Source organism: Apus apus, chromosome Z, assembly GCF_020740795.1.
Source record: "Apus apus isolate bApuApu2 chromosome Z, bApuApu2.pri.cur, whole genome shotgun sequence".
NCBI lineage: Eukaryota > Metazoa > Chordata > Aves > Apodiformes > Apodidae > Apus > Apus apus.
In genome coordinates, this window is record NC_067312.1 from 10810734 (window position 1) to 10830463 (window position 19730).

At 43.7% G+C, this 19730-nt stretch overlaps 1 protein-coding gene across 1 annotated transcript in view; it reads left to right on the forward strand.

Annotated features, from left to right (window-relative positions):
* Positions 1-2506, forward strand: part of UNC13B (unc-13 homolog B) — a 219650-nt gene extending 217144 nt beyond the window's left edge. Inside the window, exon 40 of the mRNA XM_051642006.1 lies at positions 516-2506. Within this exon, the coding sequence (XP_051497966.1) occupies positions 516-801 (286 nt within the window). The 3' untranslated portion in view covers positions 802-2506. The remainder of the gene's footprint in view (positions 1-515) is intronic.
* Positions 2507-19730: the final 17224 nt, after the last annotated feature.

Here is a 19730-nt window from a genome sequence, read left to right on the forward strand (position 1 = left end):
AATTTTTCTTTGATGTGAGGAAAGACAGCTTTCCTCTGAACAAAGAGATTTTGACCACCTTTTTGGTTTTTTTCATTTTAGAAAGTTCAGAAGGATTTGAGATTTTTTTTATTAGCTTTTGCTTTAATGGAAGGCTCTGAATCTTTAACAAAGACTTCATCTAATTAAAATAGTAATTACTGAAATTGATCAACCTTAACAGAAGCAGAAACATTTAACATCTATTAGCATAGCTTTAATCATCTCCACTCCTCTCATTTCACAGTTTAACACACGTGCATACAAAGGCAACTTGGTAAGGGTGGTTAGTTTTTACTTTTCAAGTATCAAGGTTGTCTTTACCTGCTGTAAATCAGCCAGAAATGCTTATGTGCATTTTATTTCTCCCTCTCTGCCCAGGGTTTTTTGTAGAGAGGAGTTTTCTGTGGCTTCTCAAAGCCCTCTGGTCAGCTGCTGACACTTTTATTTTGCAGAGGAATTTGTGCATTCTGAGAAACTTTGTCTGTGTTTTTCAGCATTCTGGGGAATGAAGATGGCCCTGATGCCTACGAGCTCCAAGTCTGTGTGAAGGATTACTGCTTTGCTCGGGAGGACCGGGTGCTGGGGATAGCAGTAATGCAGCTCAGAGACATAGCAGACAAAGGCAGCTGTGCTTGCTGGTGCCCCCTGGGGCGCAGGATTCACATGGATGAGACTGGACTTACAGTCCTGAGGATTCTCTCTCAAAGAACCAATGATGAAGTTGCCAGAGAATTTGTGAAACTGAAATCGGAGTCCCGCTCCGCAGAGGAGGGTACCTGAGCTAAGCTGAGCTGTGTAATGTTTCCTTTTCTCTTCTGCCTTGTGCCAATATGTGCAAGTGTTCAACAATTCTCTTTTATTAATTACAAAAGGTTTTTTTCATGTTGTCTTTGTCAGCTCTGATAGCGCACGCGTGCTGTACAGGAAACAAATCCATCAATCTGATGTGAATTATTTATTTTTTAGTAGCTGGGTAAGACACTATAGAGAATGAGACAATCTCTTCTTATTTAAGATGCAAATTCTCCTTTGTGTGTATAAATAATTTTATATTGGAGGCTGGGTATGCTGGGTTTTGTTGATATGCAGCACTGTGATTTTATCCTCTGAAGTTGGCAGATGTTGAAAAGGTTCTACATAATCATGCTACAATACAAACACACAACTGTGTGGAAATTGGGAGAAGAATAATGATTTGGGGTTTTGGCAAAGCACAGTTATCTCTCACTGAATCCGTGTACTGTAAGAGCTGCCAGGGGATGTTCTGGCACAGATTACAAAAATGTCACAACATGATACGCAGACTCCTCGACGTCTGCTTGAAAGAGAAGTTTCAGGTTGCTCCCAAGGTGCCCACCAAGTGAGTGTATGACCACAGGTGTGCTGCCCTGAGCGTGGGTGAGACCAGGGGGACAAGTGCAGAGGGGCCGAAGATCTCATAGCCAAAAGCTGCGGAGGCAACACCCCAGGAGCAGACTTGTAGCTGCTGTAATCAGAGGGTGTGTCTTGGGTAATATAAACCCCTACTTGCTGCTGGGAATCCTGCATCACCAAGGGGATGCTGTCAGCTGCTGAGCTCCCCAGCTCACACTTTGGTTAACGTGACTGACACGGTGAGGAAGGGAACAACGTTAGAGCCACTACAAGTGCTGTGGATGCTATGTGCTTTCTCCACTTCAATATTCTTCTGTTAGTTTTTTGACTTAGGATTGGATAATTTGACACTTGTAGGCTTTCTGTAGCATTTTGTTACCCTGGAGTAGCTGAGACAGTTTCTCACTTTGAACCTAGAAGTGGTGGCTGGCTGGGGAGGGAGCAAACACGAAGCTCTCCCCTCTGCAAGCACGCAGTCTGGAGTGCTGGTCACAGGGCAGCAGGTCCCTTCAGTTCTGATCTTGAAGCCACTGCTGGCCGTGCTGCAGTTGATCCATCCTGATTGTCATTAATGATACCATAGAAAATATTTTTGCACTGTCTTAAAGAAGCATCCTGGTTTGGTTTTCTTGCAAAATGAAACACTGGCCTGAGCAAAATGACTGCAGGGAGGTCAGAATTTCTGACTGAAAACTTGTAAGCAGGAGGGTCTGGGGTAGTGATTGCACTTGAGGTATGGTTGTTGGAGGCTTTTTATCATTTTGGGGATTCTTTGCTATTTCCAGTTGCCTTCGTGCTCTGGAAACTGCAGCTGGAACAAGCCAGTCCTTGCCCATAAAGTACTGTAATACTGTCAATAAATTCAAGGACTGCATATTGAGTGACTTTTTTTTTCTATTTTCTGACACTTGTATAGCTCTAAGATACAACTCCTGTATTTCATAGGCCTGCTTGTAGACTCCTGAAACGGCACATCTGCTTTGTTCTTGTCCATGGTGTGTTGTAGTAACGCTCTTCAAAACTCCACGCTTATGTCATGATTTTGAATCATTGTACGTGCCATTGTTATGAGAACTGTTAGTACAGTCTTTAATAAACTCTTTTAGCAGCATCTGAAGTTGTCTGTGGAAGTGTAACTGTGATTTGGTTTGCTAAGTCACATGGGGCAGAATCACTACTGCATCATTGCTAATTACTCGTGTTTGGTATGTAGATACTTCTTTGGTGCTGTAGATGCCCAGCAAGGGGTATGAAGCAGGTAATTCCCTCCTTCTCCATGGGGTCTCCATCTCTGACATCTTTTCCTGACATTCTTGGCTTCTGGTAACACACTGAGGCATCACAGAAAAGCACAGAGAATAACATGCTTCCTTTTCCTCCCCTATCTGGCCATTAAGTCCAGTTTTCTTTGTCCTCAGGTAGACTCCTGAAGGTGCTGAATGGAATGACTCAGGCAGGCAGTAGGATACTTTACAGATAACAGGTGAAGAAAAATAATTATGTACCAAACTTGATTGTTAACTTTCAGTCTGATACAAGCATTAATACTCTGTTGGTGGTATTGACATGAGATGAGAGAATAAGCCTTCTTGATGTCAGATTAACTACTCTGCATCCTCATTTTCTGGGGATGCTGCCAATTCCAGCCACAAGCTCAAATAACTCAGAAACTCATATTTCATTATAATGTGGGTCTCTGAATTTTTGTGATGCAGGATGCAATTTTTTCCTTGGGTAATGTATGCTCCGCAATGTGAGTAGTTTGTCTGACAGTCCAGCTTGGGGCTGTGTTTCTGTTTCTGGCTTCATCAGGGAGAAGTTACTGAGTTTGGTAGCAAATCCCACATGATGTTTTATTTAAAGCATGACTTTAAAGCCCCACTTATGGTCTGGGTTAGGTGCTACACAGGTTTCTAACCCATCAGTGTGCTCCCTTGTCACCCTTTCAGTGAGCACTGCATGGAGGGGGAGCCAAGGAAGAGCTATTCAGAGGGAAAGTGCTGTCTGTAGTCGTGGAAGAGGCCTGGGCAGGGCAAGAGATCTGGCTGTTACTAACAGAGCCAGGAATCCAAAGCTCCCGATATATTACTTATACACCAGTCTAGTGCTTCTCCCGTGAACCAAATTTGTGAACTTTTTAGTCTTAGAACCTGTTTCCTTGAGTGTTGCTTTGCAATATGTTTGTTTAAAACTGCCCATCTTGCCTCATTTTTTGGGTTTACACTCATTGTGACACTTTCAGATTTTCTTCCCTGCCTGAAAAATAATGCTTGACTTGAGCTACAAAGATGCAGACTTCTTTTTATACCTGTGAAACACTACTGTGTTTTGCACATGGCTCTCTTCACTCTTTCTGAACACTCCTCGGAATGATAGCTGGATATAGGATATACACTGTGGATATCAAATACATGTACATATATAATAATCAATATAAAAAATAAATATAATACATATTTTATAAATATACACACACACAAATATATATGCCGGTGAAAACTGCTATCCTGTGTTGGAAAAGGCTGCTCCAAGAAGACCATGGCAAAGATGAGAAGCAGCAGGGAGTGGTAAGTTGCCTGCTGGAGTGGAGTGACACTGACTTCAGGTGAGAGAGGAGCTGGGTGCTGGAGGCAGGCAGGTGAGTTTTGCTGATGGTCTGAATGTCCTTGCCTGGGGGCTTTCTGCTGGGTCTCCTGGAACAGGAGAGTTTTTTGAGACCAAGAGACCATCTTCTGCAAATCCTGCTTACAAGAGTGGTTATGGGCAGCTGTCCAGAGAAGTGTAAGAACAAAATAAACTAACGTTGCTTCCTTCTGATGTATTTTATGGTGCTGGTAATTTTTAACTTGAGTGATGTTCCTGACTCGGTGATTTCTCTTTAGTAAGTCCTAAGCTCTCCTTCTGTCTTGAGTTCCTGAAAAGGAGTTAACGTGTATTTACAAGTTGTTACATGAAGACCTATGTTGTTTTTGTGTCGAACGTGCCTCCAACTAGTTTGGTGCCCTCCTTTCCTCTGTTCAGAAAGATGCTGAAGTGCTGGTCCTACCTGCCCTTACCTGCACAATGGAGATCCTGTACATCTCTGTCATAGCCCACCCTAGTCACTGCTTTTTGAGATTGCAGGGGTTTTTTATTTCCTTATTTCCTGTATTTATTTATTATTCTAATTTATTTTTATTTTAATTCTTTTATTATTTATTCCATTATCCTGAATCTTGGGTAATCTTTGCCATTTTTTGTACCTTTTCCATTGATATGGATAACTTAGGACCAGAAATATGAGGACCAGAACAGCATCCAGCATTCAAACTGTGGCCCAGCTTCCAGGAGGTAGCCTTCTGAAGGTAGAAGTTTGTTCCTAATTTTAAGACCAATAGTCAGTAGTCCAAAAAAGCTTATAGGCTGCTGGCAGAAGATAGTGGCAGGCTGCTGGGAGGAGAAGGGAGCAGGCACACTGCCAGACTTTCCAGGTGCCAGAGACACCTTTTATAGGAACCCAAAAAGGAAAGTTCAAGAGGTTGCTGTAGCTTGGAAACTCAGTGAAGACCTGAGAGAGAATGAAGTCACCCTACTGAGATTCAGTAGATGTTAGGGAACTGTTACAGTAACTTTTGTTTCTACCCTTTTTTTGAGAAGGTGAGATAATTTTCTAAGAATAGAGAGAAAGAAAGCAAGCCTGTGTTGGATTTAACAGGCTTCCTGATCTTTGGGAAATTCCCTTCTAAAGCTGTGGCCAATGTGGGGGTCAAAATGAGTTGAGGTACTTGAAGCAGGACTTGAAGGGATGGTGTGTGGTTGTGAGAACGTGATGGGGATAAAAGGGCCTTATGGGAAAGATGTTGTGTTTCTGGGTGTGTGATGGGAGAAGGCAGAGACCCAAGGGCAGAGGTGGGGAGGGCAGTTCAGTCTTCCTGGAAGAGATGAGCAAGTTGAAGGATAGAGACAAGGCAGGTGGGAGAACAGGAGTGTTTGAGGACTGACTAGCACAGACTAAGAAAGCAGCTGGCACTTGAGGCATGGGATTCAGTTTCCCTGTTTCTGGTCAGCAGCAGGGAGGGAGGAGACAGCATAGTGGCAGCAGAGGAAGTCAGGCTGCTCGTGGGATTTCCTCCAGACATGTCATCTTCCTCCTTTTCTTATTTAACACTCTCATTTCCTCTCTTCTAGAGAAAACTCTGGACATAGGCCTGTGAACATGGGCAGTACAGCTAATGAGGCTGGTGATGTCCACTTTGTGGAACATACACTGTGGGTCTGAGCCCTCCTTGAGGAATGAGGGGTAATCCATCAAACTCCTCTCTTAAGCCATGTGTGTGGACATTGGAGGATTTTTTTTTCGGTACTTCAGCTGTCTTAATACTTTTTCTTCTCAGTTGCCACCTTTGATTTATGGCCAACCTAGAAATACTTTATCTTGCACCACAGTGTTGTTTATAATGAAGAAGTCTCTTTAGTAGCTCATGATGCCTGGATAACAATGCCATCTCCACCAAACTTTGTTCTGCTAAACTGGGCTTGGTTTCTGCTCATAAGAGGAGCTCTCCAATTCCAGGCATCTGTGCATAGTTTCTTTGCACTTGCTCTATCTGCAGCCCTTCTAGCATCACTTTTCCTTAGCTTTAAGAACAACTTCTCGTTATCAGTCCCTACTCCCAAGTCACCTCAGAAGCAAAGGAACCAGCCTACAGAAATGCACACCTCTGACAGGTTAGAGCTGGGAAGTAATTTATCAGAGCCAGGGTCAAGTTGATCCTGTGCGCTCTGGCTTTGCCAAACCCGTATTGCCTCCTGTCTCACTTTCCATCTTTCCTTTTATTATTCTTCAAGACTTTAAAACTTTGCATGCTGTTCAGGTCAGCCTAATAAGTTGGAAGTCACTTGTGTATGTGATAAAGTTTGCATGTTATTTTCCAGTCACATAACCACCACCTTCACAGATCAACAGACCCCTGCTGCCATGTGCCCAGCTCCACATTTCAGTGTTATCCGAAGCATTGTGTGGAATTGATCCTTACCCAGGGGAACAGAGGGTCTTGAGCCCCTGAACTTCTAGTGACCATAGTGCAGGATTTTCTGTTTTCCAGTTTTCAGGCCATGTCTTTCCCATTGGACAGTCCCTCTGAGGCCAAGTTCTTTTGTATGGTTTTTTTCACCTGCCTGTCCTTGGCCACCTTCTGCCTGAAAAAGAGCATATGACAGAAGGGATTCCAGGGTCTCCATGGCCATGAAACAGGGTTTAGACTCAGGAGAATCCTCAGGAACATTGCACTGCTCCACCTCAGCCTAGAATGCCAAGGAAATTCTCCAGCATTGTGTCAGCAACGCAAAATTTGGAGGAACCATGCTGAACTACAAGGAGAGAGCAAGCCAGAACCACAGCTCTGCAACCATCTTAGCAAATTCCTCACTCCTAAAAGTGTCCAAGGCAAGCATAGCTGGAAGAGCAGGAAGGTCAACTGCATCTCCCTAATCCCAGACCCCAGTGATAGTGTCAGACTGAGGTGGGGACCTCGGTACCCACAATCTTGCTTGATGCTGAGCAAGAGCAAGATTGAGAGATGCTTGAGTGAATTTCTTAGCACCTTTTGTGCAATGCAAAATACACTGAGAATTGGAGCAGTCATGCATTGGGAAAGAAGAGCAATAGTTGCTGACAGCCTACAGATGACAGGCAGAACTCTGGAAGTGCAGCATTAGTTATTTCAGTACCGTGTACTATGCTGTGATGAATAATGTAAACATAATGAAAGTTAAAGGAGTATCAGATAAGATTCTGAATACTTGGAGACTAAAGCTGTTCTCAGAGATGCTGATCTCACCCTCTAGCTCTCAGGGTAATGGCAGGTGGGCAGAGCTCATCACAAACTGTGTCAAAGAATTCTTCCAGCCCAGTAATAATTTCACCTGGAGACCAAAGCACCAGCTTCAAGTTCTGCCTCAGCAAAGTATGTAGCACTCAGTGCTCTCAATCTGTGTGCCTCAAAGAACCTTTATATTTTCTCTGTTCCCTTAGCAAGATTAATTCAGATGAACTTGAACCAGTTTTTCTTTATCTTTGCTTGATTTTCAGCACATGTGAGGTTTTCTTGTTATTTCAGAAACTAAAAGACCCTTTATTTATCCTGGCGTTTAAACTGCAAATAAATATTCACCGGATAGTAGCGCATTTATGAGTTGCTCTTTTTAGTATTTTCACTGCTTATTGGAAGCAAACTCAGAATAGCATCTCCTTTTATCATCTTTGTGACTATGTGGTGACAAAACCTGTCAGCTGTCACATCTGGTCATGCCATTATTAACAGCAGCTATTCACCAATTGCTGAGATGCTAGTTTCCTGTAATGACAACTGTCAGCCAAAAGAATTTCCATTTATTGGCTATAATTCAGATAATGTGAGAAACAGCCTTTGGGGAGGTATTTTTAAGATATGTGAGTTCTTGACACGAAACTGCCCTTGCAGTGACTGCTGGGCATCTTCTTACTTTTTTCTTTCTTTTTTTTTTTCTTTTTCTTCTTTCTTTTTTTTTTCTTTTTCTTCTTTCTTTTCTTTTTGTTTTTCTTTTTTTCCTCTTTACCATCCTTTGAGATGCTCTTTCTCAAGACTCCCTCTTGTTACCTATTGGCGTTTGGCAAACTGAGGGACATAAACCATGTCTGTCATCACCTTCAGAAGCAACAAATATGATTTACTGTGATTTACCTCCTTCCTAATCACCATTAGAGGTGCACAAAAGTGTATCACTTTGGAATCTGCAAGAGGTGATGAAGTCAAAAAGCCTCCTTTAATTAAAGTTCCTACTAAACATAGTCAATTTATCCTTCTCTTGAGAACAGCAGCTTGTCAGGCTGCAGATCCTTATTTGGAATTATTTTTCTGCTCCTGGAGTCAAGCCTAGGTCAGGTCAGCTGTTTCACTGAAGGAGGAAGTTTCTTGAGGATGACCATCACAGATACAATAAACACACACAATAGTGACCAAGGTTTTCTCTGAAAGCTTGGCAGTAGCTATAGTTTATTCCCTGTGTGGGAGGGAAGAGGGAGTGGGGGTGGTGAGTTTGAAGACACAAATATCCTCTGTGTTCCAGGGAAGCTTCTTGATCAGTTTTGAAACATTTTTCAACAAAACCACCCACCCTCTCAGAGGTATCCTCAACCCCCCACATGCTGTGTATGTGGAGTCTTTGGGGCATTTTCTTCCTTGTCCATTTTCTCTCTGTTAGAAGCAACAAAACAGGAGACCATGGTCAGTGCTGGATGTGCTGCTATGATATTACAGCTGATTTCTCCAGTCCAGCCTTCCTCTCATCTGATAATGCTAAATGAGCAATCCCTTTTCTGCAGGGGGAGCTTGTAGTCCAGTCTAGACACTGGAAGTAGAAAAAAACAACTGGAAGAACACCTGGTTTGTTCAGCTGGGGTTCAGATTAGCTAAACTCCTGCCATTAGGCCCTGAATTATGGAGGTGCAAGAGCTTCAGTCACCTGGCCAGTGCTGCATGCTATCAAATCCATTCTCTGTAAGGACCAAGTTATGAAGGGAATGAAAGCAAAAGTTCTGATGGAGGAAGTTTTGCTTCACAGATTTGTAGGGCAGTGATATTTTTTTTTCTTTCCTGTGGGAGAACTCTTGAAAAAGAAGAAACAGAGTCACAGAATCATAGAATGGTTTGGGTTGGAAGGGACCTTAAAGATCATCTTGTCCACACACCCCTGCATGGGCAAGGGTTAAGGTAATGAAGGTGACAACCCCAGCATTACAAGCCAAACTTCTTCCACTGGATGATTCACACATTAAACCTGGTTTGTGTATCTTCAATTCTCTGTTTCCAGCATTGAGAAAACTTGCAGGATTCACCTGATCTACCTGGAGTAACCATAGCAGTCAGGCATTATGCTCAAAGTTGAGAATGGTTAGCTAATGTTTGTGAGGTTTGAACCGAAGGGAGATAGAGGAGGGAGATAAGAAGGGAATGTGGCTTGAAAGTATCCCATTTGCCTTTTTCTTTTCATGTTGTGGGATGGTGAAATAGGAGATAAAGAAACATGTTTTGCTCCTTGACATTGCTACTGGTCATCTCCACTGTCTGTCTGGTGCCATCCCAAAGCCAGTAAGAGCTCATGCTTGGCAACAGCTCATGTCTGTTCTGCAGAGCATTGTTCCTACAATACCATGAGCATCAGTAAACCAAGTGCTAATGTTGTAGCCAATTTTATCCATGCTGTGGGTTTCATCTGAGTCATGCAACGTGGCTTTAAAAGATTGACAGAAAAGCGTGACTTGGCAGAAAGCATCGCTAACATCAGTTTTAAAAACAGTCCTCTCAAGCAATAAAGAGTCATGAACTTCTGTGACAGAAGAACCCACCAGTTCTGTCATGATTTGCCACCTTACCGTCTGCCCAGTTCCCTACAGACAATCACAGCCTTTTCTTATGCTCCACCACAGCAATGATGACTGCAGTATGTGTAATAATCCATAGAATTAGAGCCAGGGAAGGACCAGTACTGCATTGCCCAGGCCATAGTGCATCACCCAGGTAGCTGCATGGAGCTCAGAGGCTTTGGACCTGTCTGTCACCTCTCCCGGACAGGTAGTCTTAATCTTGCTGCTAAAACACCAAGAAACAGACCTCAGCTGCTGGTGTTTTGCTCTGTTGGATAATAGGTTGGAAACATTTAGCTTGTGAACACTCTTTGGTTTGGTTTGGGGCTTCCAGGCACTGGTTTTTGCTTTTACACACTTGTGATAGGAGGTCAGATATTCAGAGCAAGAGAAGATGAGAAGTTTGGGGTTGTCTAGCTGCAGGTTTACCAGAAAGGCATCAGTTGCTGAAATGAACCCACACAGACCCAGTCAGCTTGCAGCTAGGTCCAGAACAAAGAAATGCCAGATAACAAATCATTACTGGGTCACATGCTTCAGTACTTCTAAAGTCTCCTGGAAGGATCAGGCATTATTGCCCCCTCTTCATCCCTCTGAACAGCTGATTAGAAATGTTTAAACTAAATGCATCTATTTCATTCTTCCATCTCTCCCAAGAAGCACCAGAGTTTGATCTAGACCCTCCCTCATGGGTTATGGGTAGTACAAAGCTTCTCCTTAAAAGTCTGTTTGTTATGTCTTGCTTAAATCAGAGAATAACAGGATGGTTTGGATTGGAAGGGGCCTTAAAGATCATCTAGTTCCAACCACCCTGCATGGGCAGGGACACCTCCCACCAGACCAGGTTGCTCCAAGCCCCATCCAACCCGTTCTTTGGATGGGAGGGGGCAGCCACAGCTTATCTGGGCAACCTGGGCCCATGTCTCACTATTCTTACAGGAGAAAATTTCTTCCTAATATCTAATCTAAATCTACTCTATTCCAGCTTAAAATCATTCCTGCTCATCCTATCACTCCATGTGCTTGTTAGAAGTCCCTCCCAGCTTTCCTGTAACCCCTTCAGGTACTAGAAGGTGCTCTAAGGCCTCCCTGGAGACTTCTCTTCTCCAGGCTGAAAAATCACAACTCTCTCCGCCTGTCCCCACAGCAGAGAGAGCTCTTCATGGCCCTCCTCTGTACTGCAGTAGCTCCAGGTGCTTCTTATACTGGAGGCTCAAGAACTGGGCACAGCACTGCAGGGCGAGGTCTCACAAAAGCAAAGAGGCAGGAAAGTTGCTCCAATATGGCACAATGAAAACATTATAATGAATTTGAAACTAAGGCTCATGAGATGTGACAAAAATTATAAGAAACCAGGCTCATCTGGGAAAAATGTTTTACATGGGACAGTACAGCCTTACTGCCTACACAAGGTCATAGATAAAATAGCATTAAGGTTGGAGAATGACTCAAACTTTGGCTAATCGTTCCATTGGGCAAGCTGGCTTTTCTGCCTCTTCAGGAATGCATGCAAAGGTGGCTGTGCAATCACAGCACGTGTCCCCGTGCTGGCTCTTGGGCATTAAATCAGCCCCCCAAACTGAAGGTGTAACTGAAGGGGCAGCTGAGCACACCAGGGTCCCAGCCATCCCCTTAGAGTGCAGATTGATGGGCATGGAAGACCCCACCTTCCTGCCACTGCTCAGATCAATGACTTTGCCTAAGCATGCCCTGCAGCCAGCTGGAGCGTGTCCTCTGAGAAACAGCCTTAGTCAATTTTCCTTTCCCGGCAGAAGGCAGGGCATGACACCCTGTGGTGAGAGACTGTGTATCAGGGTGAGCCCCAGCCATGTAGGGACATGTATGTAGCCATGGTTTATGCTTGGAAACTTGGAAAGGCTCCCAAGTCACCAGGTTAGGTTTAACCTTTGGGAAGTGGCTGCTGCAAATAAATTAGAGAGGCGGAATCCAAACTCCCAAAATATTGTCCGTGCTTTCCCAACGTCTAAAAGTCCTGTCCATGGGGTTGCAGGAGAGCACTGGCTTCACCAGTCTGGCCTACTGCTTCAGTGAGCTGTTTCAGACAGGTGGAGTGCATGTATGTTTGTGTAAGGGTTTGAAGCAGAGGCAAATACATTTGATGGGTTGTGTTTCACACTCCAGTTCCTGCAAGGAAAGCCAACGCCTCTTGTGAGTGTATTTCTCCTTGGGTACAATTCACAGAAGTTCAGCACAGAGTCTGTCCCAAGAAACATCAAATCTTCTAGGGCTGACAGCATCCAGAGGCGGCGCAGAGGGAAACTGGAGCAGCAAATATAAAATAATTTCCTCTCTCCTTTGAAGTCTTGCAGATGCAGTGCTGAACCCAGCCCTCTCGGAAAGCACAGCGGCTCGCTGGGCTCTGAATGGAAGTGCACTGGGGCTCCTTCAGAAATCATTTCCAGCTTCTGTGAGCAGAGAGTGGTGAGAGATCAAAGCCTGAGGTAAGTAGGGCACCTATTATGCTGAGCCTTTCTCTCTTCTGGAGAGGAGATGGGAGATAGCAGGAAGTCTGATGATTTTGCAAAAAGTTTATTTCGGTAGCTGGGGGATGTCACAGGCATCTTCACAGCAGTTTTGAATTTGCATCTCTCAACATCTGATGTCCCCATTGTGCAAGCAACATGCTCAGGCACTCCAAAAACATATTGAGAAAAGGGGAAATGAAGCTAACAGGATATCATCCTTGTTTAACTTACTCTCCTATGAATTTAAATGACACTCATGGGTGTCATTGTTGAAATTATTTCTCTTGTTCTTATTTGTTAGATGCCACTTTAAAAAAGTCTAAATATTATTGCTGAGGAAAACAGAAGATTTGGGTATGTCTGTGATGTTGTCTTTCCTGTCTACTGTGAGGACAGCATGAGTTAACTATTCACGTACTCAGAAGAACATGGAAAAGTGTTAAAAATCATAGAAACATATTATTCCTGCCTAATTTCCTCCCCTGCCCCCCAAACCTCAGGTGCATCTTGGGACACACCAAACAATGACAAGACAAAATCTGGGTAACATCAAACCACTCCTGGGGCAAAAATGTGGACCTGGGCAGTCCAGGTGTGACCTGGGTGCTCATGCTGCTGCTTCCTTCCTATGGCAGGAGGCAACTGATGAACGTCTCCTTGGTAAATTGGCTCCAGAGAGAGCCATGCTGTGAGAAGGGGATGTGCTGGGGGAGTCCTTTGGGGAGCAACTTCTGAAAATGGGAACTGGATCATCCAGAGCTGCTGAGATGAACACCAGATGGGGCTTTGAGCAGTGGGAAGTCCTCTCAGGCCCTGGGCACTGCAAATTGGTTTTGCTAGGGAACCTTGGCCCTGACTGCCTAATGCTGCATGCTGGAGATATCCACCCTGGCCTGGAAAATTCAAAAACCCAGGACAATCCTTGGCTAGCACTTAGTACTATAGCTCCATTTCTGACTTATGCTGGGCCAGAAAATGTCCCTTAATATTTTGTTCAACAGGGGGAACTGGGTCTTGTGTGCTCTGTTTTGCCTCACGTGCTGAGTGAGTATTTTAACACTGATCCTTTATTAAAAATATATGAGTCATTATGTCTCTGTAGGTCCTTTCCCAGAATTTCTCCTCTGCTAGAATGGGTATTGCTGTATATGAGTCTGCTTTTGTAGGAGAATTTAACTCCTTTTTGCACTGTCTTGCTCTTAATCAGTCTTATTGTAATTAATGTGCTATGTTCAATGAAAGTATTTTATGACATTTTAGAGCTTGTTGAGTAATTCAAGATGGGCAGTACTAGCCAGAGGTCACTGATCACTTGCAGTAATGTTTTAAACACTTCCAGCTGTGGGAGTCTGTGTGTGTTAAACAACTGTAAGTTTAATAAGTGTTTTGTCATATTTTACTTGTTTGCACAGAGCTAGGTGTGTAAGTTGGAATTCTAATTTATGGTGCTTATGTAAGTTCAAAATCCTGTAATGTTACTATAACTATGGATTATGTTAATGGTGTTAACTTCAATCACCAAAAAAGTGAGCTGAACCTGAGCAGAAGGTTTGCACAAGCCCTGACATGCCTCTAATGACATGAGCTCAGAACATGCTGTTCATGTCTACATGGGGATGAGTTTTACCTTCATCAGGACCAGATTTTATCCTGTTACTGTTCTTTAGCTGATAATTTATAAAGAAGTCTCTCCAGCCTTTTAATGTTCTTCTCTTTTAATATTCTCTACATTTAACTGCTAATAAGATAGTTTGGACAGCTAATAGATTTCTCTTTGGGTATTCAACTATGACTGAAACTTCTACATTTCTCCAGAAGCCTCAGAAATTGTTGCTTTGAAGGTGAAGTCACTGGTATTCTGACAAAACACTGGGAAACTGAGATTTCACAGCAGCCAAAGGGAAGCAGGTGCATTGATCTTCCTGAAGTTCACTGGAAGGTGACAAAAATGGGAACTTTGGTCAGGAGCTCTCATAACAGTGGTGGAATGCAATGATTACAGGACCATGTGCTGCTTTTACACTCAGACTGTGACAATCTTTCTTTACTTACACATCTTATTTTTAATTTTCCATCATAGTGCAAGCACCAGGGAGTCTGTTTGTGCAACAAATGTCTGACATGCCTTAGGACAAATCACATCAGAACTAACACAGCAGGGAGGGCTGTCAGAATCCTGATCAGAAACAACAACCCCATTTCCACAGAGCTGTCCCTCCCTAGGGTCTTGAGCTATTCCTTCATATGTTTTGGAGTGAATGACTGTTTATAGCCTCATTATAGGGTGTTTAGCATTAAGTGTCAGGAAGCATCTGCTGGCACATTTATCAGTAGGAGACTTCTAAATTCTGCAAGTGAGTTTGGGTTGCTGTCATGAATATACATGGGAGTTCCCCCCAGGGATTTGGATTATATCTTTGAAGGCAAGTTAAAGCTGCCTTGTTGCAAACACATTTCATTAAACAGGGTCTATAAATGGTCAAGCTGAACATTCAACAGTGGGCCTTGTCATCTTCCCTTATTGCACTAACATCCACTCTGGTCATCCACTCTGGTCCATATTCTAGGCAACACTGGCATACTTTTTTTGCTGGTATTATTGCCATATGTGAGGGCACACTTCCATGAGACACTGGTTTCAGCCACAAAACTGGCCTAAGGAGTTAACCTCTGCTGGGCTCTCACATCACAGGTCATTGTACCACAGGTTGTGACAAAGCAAGTTTTATGAAACCCTGAAAAATGCAAACAAATACACTTTTTTTTTTCCCTTTTTTTTTTTTCCTTGCTTTTTATTTCTTTTTTTCCCATACCAGCTCTGAGACTGAGGATGGGGTCAAACAGGAGCTTCTGAATGTGGATTTTCTGTTGAAGCCCATGTCTCATGAAACTGAACAGATGGTTTGCAGCATTGAATCTGCTGAATTCAAGGACATGAACTCAGAGGACCAGGGTTAATGGATTAAAACTTGAAGAGGGGAGATTTGGATGATATATTAGGAGGAAATTCTTCATTATGAGGGTGGTGAGACACTGGCATAGGTTGCCCATGGAAACTGTGGAAGGCCCATCCCTGGAAGTGTTCAAAGCCAGGTTGGGTGGGGATCTGAGAAAACTGATCTTGTGGGAGGTGTCCCTGCCTGTGCAGGCAAGGTTGGATCTAGATGATCTTTAAAATCTGTTCCAGCCCAAAGCAGTCTGTGATTCTATGATTCTATTATAACTATTCTGTTTGCAGAAAGGTTTGTATCGAACAGGTCTGAGATGAGGTGCCCCTAACTCAAAGTGCTCATTTCTCTTCACACCCAACCTGTACATGTTCTCAGACATTCAGTTATGTACAGCTGATAGCCTGTATGTTGTCTGTGGTCTGCATGGCAAGCCCTAGAAAATGAAGTAGGGCTAATCATTGTCCAAAATGTTGAGTGAAATTGTGTGGCTGATGGTTGTTTGGATCTGCAGGAGAACCAAACCCCAGTAATTTCACCCATCAGTGTCATGCTAAACTTTCTTACTCCAAGATGATTTGTGTGCTTATTGCTGGAGGGGAGGGTGGATCTCTCCCTGAGATATCTTGAAAGATTTCTCCATTTTCTTGCCTCTTTCCAAGCATATTACGACTATAGGAGGAAGCTGCAACATGGCAGGATATTTCTAAAGCAGAAACTGGGGATGAAGAAACACACACAGTAGCTGTGTACAAACAGACTCTGAGTTCACAGAAGATGAGGAAAATAGGTTATTTGTCCTACCCATAGTCTAGAAGCTGGAGACAATTAGAAGATGGGGGAGATGGGAAGCACTCCCCAGTACATTGTATTTTGTGAAGGGGACAACTTTTGAAATAATTCCTCTGGAATTAATCTTCTGGGAAAGATGTGAGCAGCACTAAGAGAAGAGGGAGAATCATCAAATCAGAATAGTTTGGGTAGGAAGACACTTTTAAAGCTCATCTAGGCAAACTCCCCTGCCATGGGCAGTGATGCCTTCTGGTAGATGAGGTTGCTCAAAGCCCCATCTAACCTGGTCTTCAGTGTTTCCAGGAATGGGACACCTACCACCTTACTGAACAACCTCTTCCATTGTTTCACCACTCTCCTTATATCTAGTCTGGTTCTAACCTCTCTTAGTTTAAAGCCATCACCCTTGTCCTATCACAACAGGTCCTACTAAAAAGTCTGCCCCCAGCTCTCTTACAAGCCTCCTTCAAGCACTGAATGGCTACAATAATGTTGCCCCAAAGCCTGCTGCTCTCTAGACTGAACAACCCCAACTTTCACACTTTGTCCTCTCAGGAGAGATGTCCCAGCCCTCTGATAACTTTTGTGACCCTCCTCTGGACTTGCTTCAACAGGGTCTTTCCTGTGTTGAGGGCTCCAGAATTGGACACAGCACTTCACATGGGGTCTCATGAGGGCGGAGTAGAGGTGCAGAATCACCTCCTTTGACCCACTGGACACACTTGTTTTGATGCAGCCCAGGACATGGTTGGCTTTCTGGGTTGCAAGCACACATTGCTGGCTCATATCCACCTTTTCATCCACCAATACCTCTCCTTTTCCACAGGGCTGCTTTCAATCCCTTCATCCCCCACCCTGTATTACTATTGGGGGTTGTCTTGACTCTTATGCAGGACCTTGCACTTGGCCTTGTTGAACCTCATGGGGTTCACATGGGATCACTTCTAGAGCTTGTCCAGGTATTTCTGAATAGCATCCTTTCTCCTGGCTGAGGATGCATTCAATCTCACTCTCTGTGCCATAGCTGAATATTAATGAATATTAAATGGCACTGGAGCCACCACAGATCCTTGAGAGACACCACTCATTAATGGTTTTCACTTTGACATTGACTGCTACTGTCTGGATGTGACCTTCAAGCTAATTCCTCATCCATACAAACAGCCAACCCATCAAATCCTTATCTCTCCAATTTAGAGAGAAGGATGTTGTGGGGGACCATGTCAAAGACCTTACAGAAGTCCAGATAGATGACATCTGTAGCTCTTCCCTTGTCCATTGATGTAGTCACCCCACCACAGTATACCACTGTATTGGTCAGGCAGGACTTGCCCTTGGTGAAGCCATGCTGGCTGTCTAGAATCACCTTCCTGGCCTCCATGTGCCTTGTCAGAGCTTCTTGGAGGATCTGTTCCATTATCTTCTCAGGCACAGTGGGGAGTTTGGCAGTTCCCAGAGTCCCCCTTTCTACCATTTTTAAAAATGGGTGGAATGTTTCCTTTTTTTCACTGACCAGAGACTTTACCTGACTGCCATGCAGCTTGGCACCTAACTCAGCCAGTTCCCTCAGGACTCTGGGATGCAACTTGTCAGGCACCATTAGTGTATGTTGTAATAACATAATAACATATTAAAAAAAAAAACCCAAACATAGTAACATAACATACTTTTGTTCTTCAAGTAGTCACAAACCTGATCTTCTCTTACAGTGGGAGGGACCTTGCTCTCCCAGGTGCTGCCTTATGGTCCATCCACTTGAGAGGTCTGGGAAAACCCAAGCAAAAAAGTTGTTGTCAGCCTTCACCTCATCTGTTGTTCCTAGGTTGCCAGTTGTGTACATTGGGGGTGGGTACACTCTCTTTCACCTTGCTTTTCTGGCTGACATACCTATAGAAGCCTTTACTACTCTTTGCATCCCTTGCCAATTTCAGCTCCACCTATGCCTTGGCCTTCTTGACCCCATCCCTACACAACCAGGCAGTGTTCCTACCCTCTTTCCAGGATACCTGTTCCTGCTTCCACTGCCTGTGTGTTTCCTTCTTGCCCTGTGGCTTGGCCAGAGGTCTTGACTCAACCATTCTGGTCTCTTGTCTTCCTTGCCAGACTTCTTACATGTGGGAAAGGAGAACTCCTGTGTTCTATGGAACAGAGTGTCCTTAAAGGTCTGCTCACTAAGTTCTAATCTCTTGTTGCTAAGGGCAGTTTGACTAACTTCTTTAACAGCTGGAATTTTGTTTTCCTAAAATTCAGAGTCCTGAATTTACTCTTCTGCTGACCCACATCCCTCAGGTTTGTGAACTCCAGTGCTCACTGAAGCCCAGGCTGCCTCCAACCTTGACATCACTGATTACCTCACTTGTGTTGGTGACCAACAGGTCCAGTAACACACCTCCTCCGGTAGGGATGTCTATTACCTGGCCTAAGACATTATCCTCAATGCAATCCAGAAGTCTCCTTGGTGGCCTGCAGCTTGCCATGCTATTTTTCCAGCAGATGTTGGGGTGGTTGAAGTTCCTCAGCAGGACAAGAGTCTGAGACCGTGATGCCTCCTGTAGCTGGAGCCTGAAGGCTTCATCAATAGGCTCCCCTTGACTGGGCAGCCTATAATAGACACCAACCACAAGATTGCCTTTGTTCCCTCTGTCTTTAATTGCAAACAGCAACCAATGGGCAGCTCTTGCAAAACAACTTTCCATTAGGCAGGACCATGTCTTTCTACTAGCCTTAAATATTGCACCATTCTTAAATAGTAGCTTTCTCACTCCAAACAAGGGGAATTCTCCTGCTACTAAAGCTCTAATCTCAAGATGTACTCCCAGTTCCAACTTTTTAGCCATCATTAACTTAGAGTTATTTCTACTTCAGTGACAGACACAGCAAAGACAGGAAAGAACTGTAAGTTTGTGTATCCTCCAAGATTAATCCCAAATGCTGTGTGGAAATCTTCCTACCAGCTCCCTGACTCTTAGCTGTAGTGCTTGGAGGCAAGATGCTAGCAGGAGGGGATACCATTATAATATTGATATTAAATCTGAAATCTGCACAGTGTGACAACTTTTTCCTTTAGGAGGTATTCTTCTGTTTCAGTGACGTTAGCATGAAATAATACAAGAACTGGAAAGGGAGTAGAAAAAAGTTTCTGAATTTGTATGCCCCAGTGAGGTAAGTATTCCAATTAAAACAAAACAAAACAAAACAAAACAGGTTTTACCAGGAGTTTGGGGTAGCCGGTGTCTTTGTTACTTGAGAGAGAGCAATTCTTACACCCTGAGATGTCATCGTTTTGTTTCCAAACACCTTGCAGTCCCTGTTGCCTACTTGGTCCCTTGAGGAAGAGAGGAATTATTGTTCCCTTTTATGACTAAGAAAACAGAAGTAGAGCAGCATTAACTGACTCACCCAGAGCCTGCCACAGATGCAGGAAGGTATTTCAGCCTCATTTCAGAGTTGTTGATTCTGTGATCCTTCCTTTTTTTAGGTGTCCACGTGACCCTATTAACCCTAGCCATGGCCCATTACCTACTGGGAGAACTTTAAATAACATAGTAGGCTTTCACTGCCGTGTTTGCCATATCAGCTCCATAAACCAAACAATAGATTAAATTTGAAAAAGGCTGCAGAGAACAGCGGTACTGATAAGTCTCTTTTCATCATCTGGGAACAAACAGCATGAAAAAAACCCCAACAGACAAGATGTTTAAGGACATGTGAATTACCTTCTAAAAA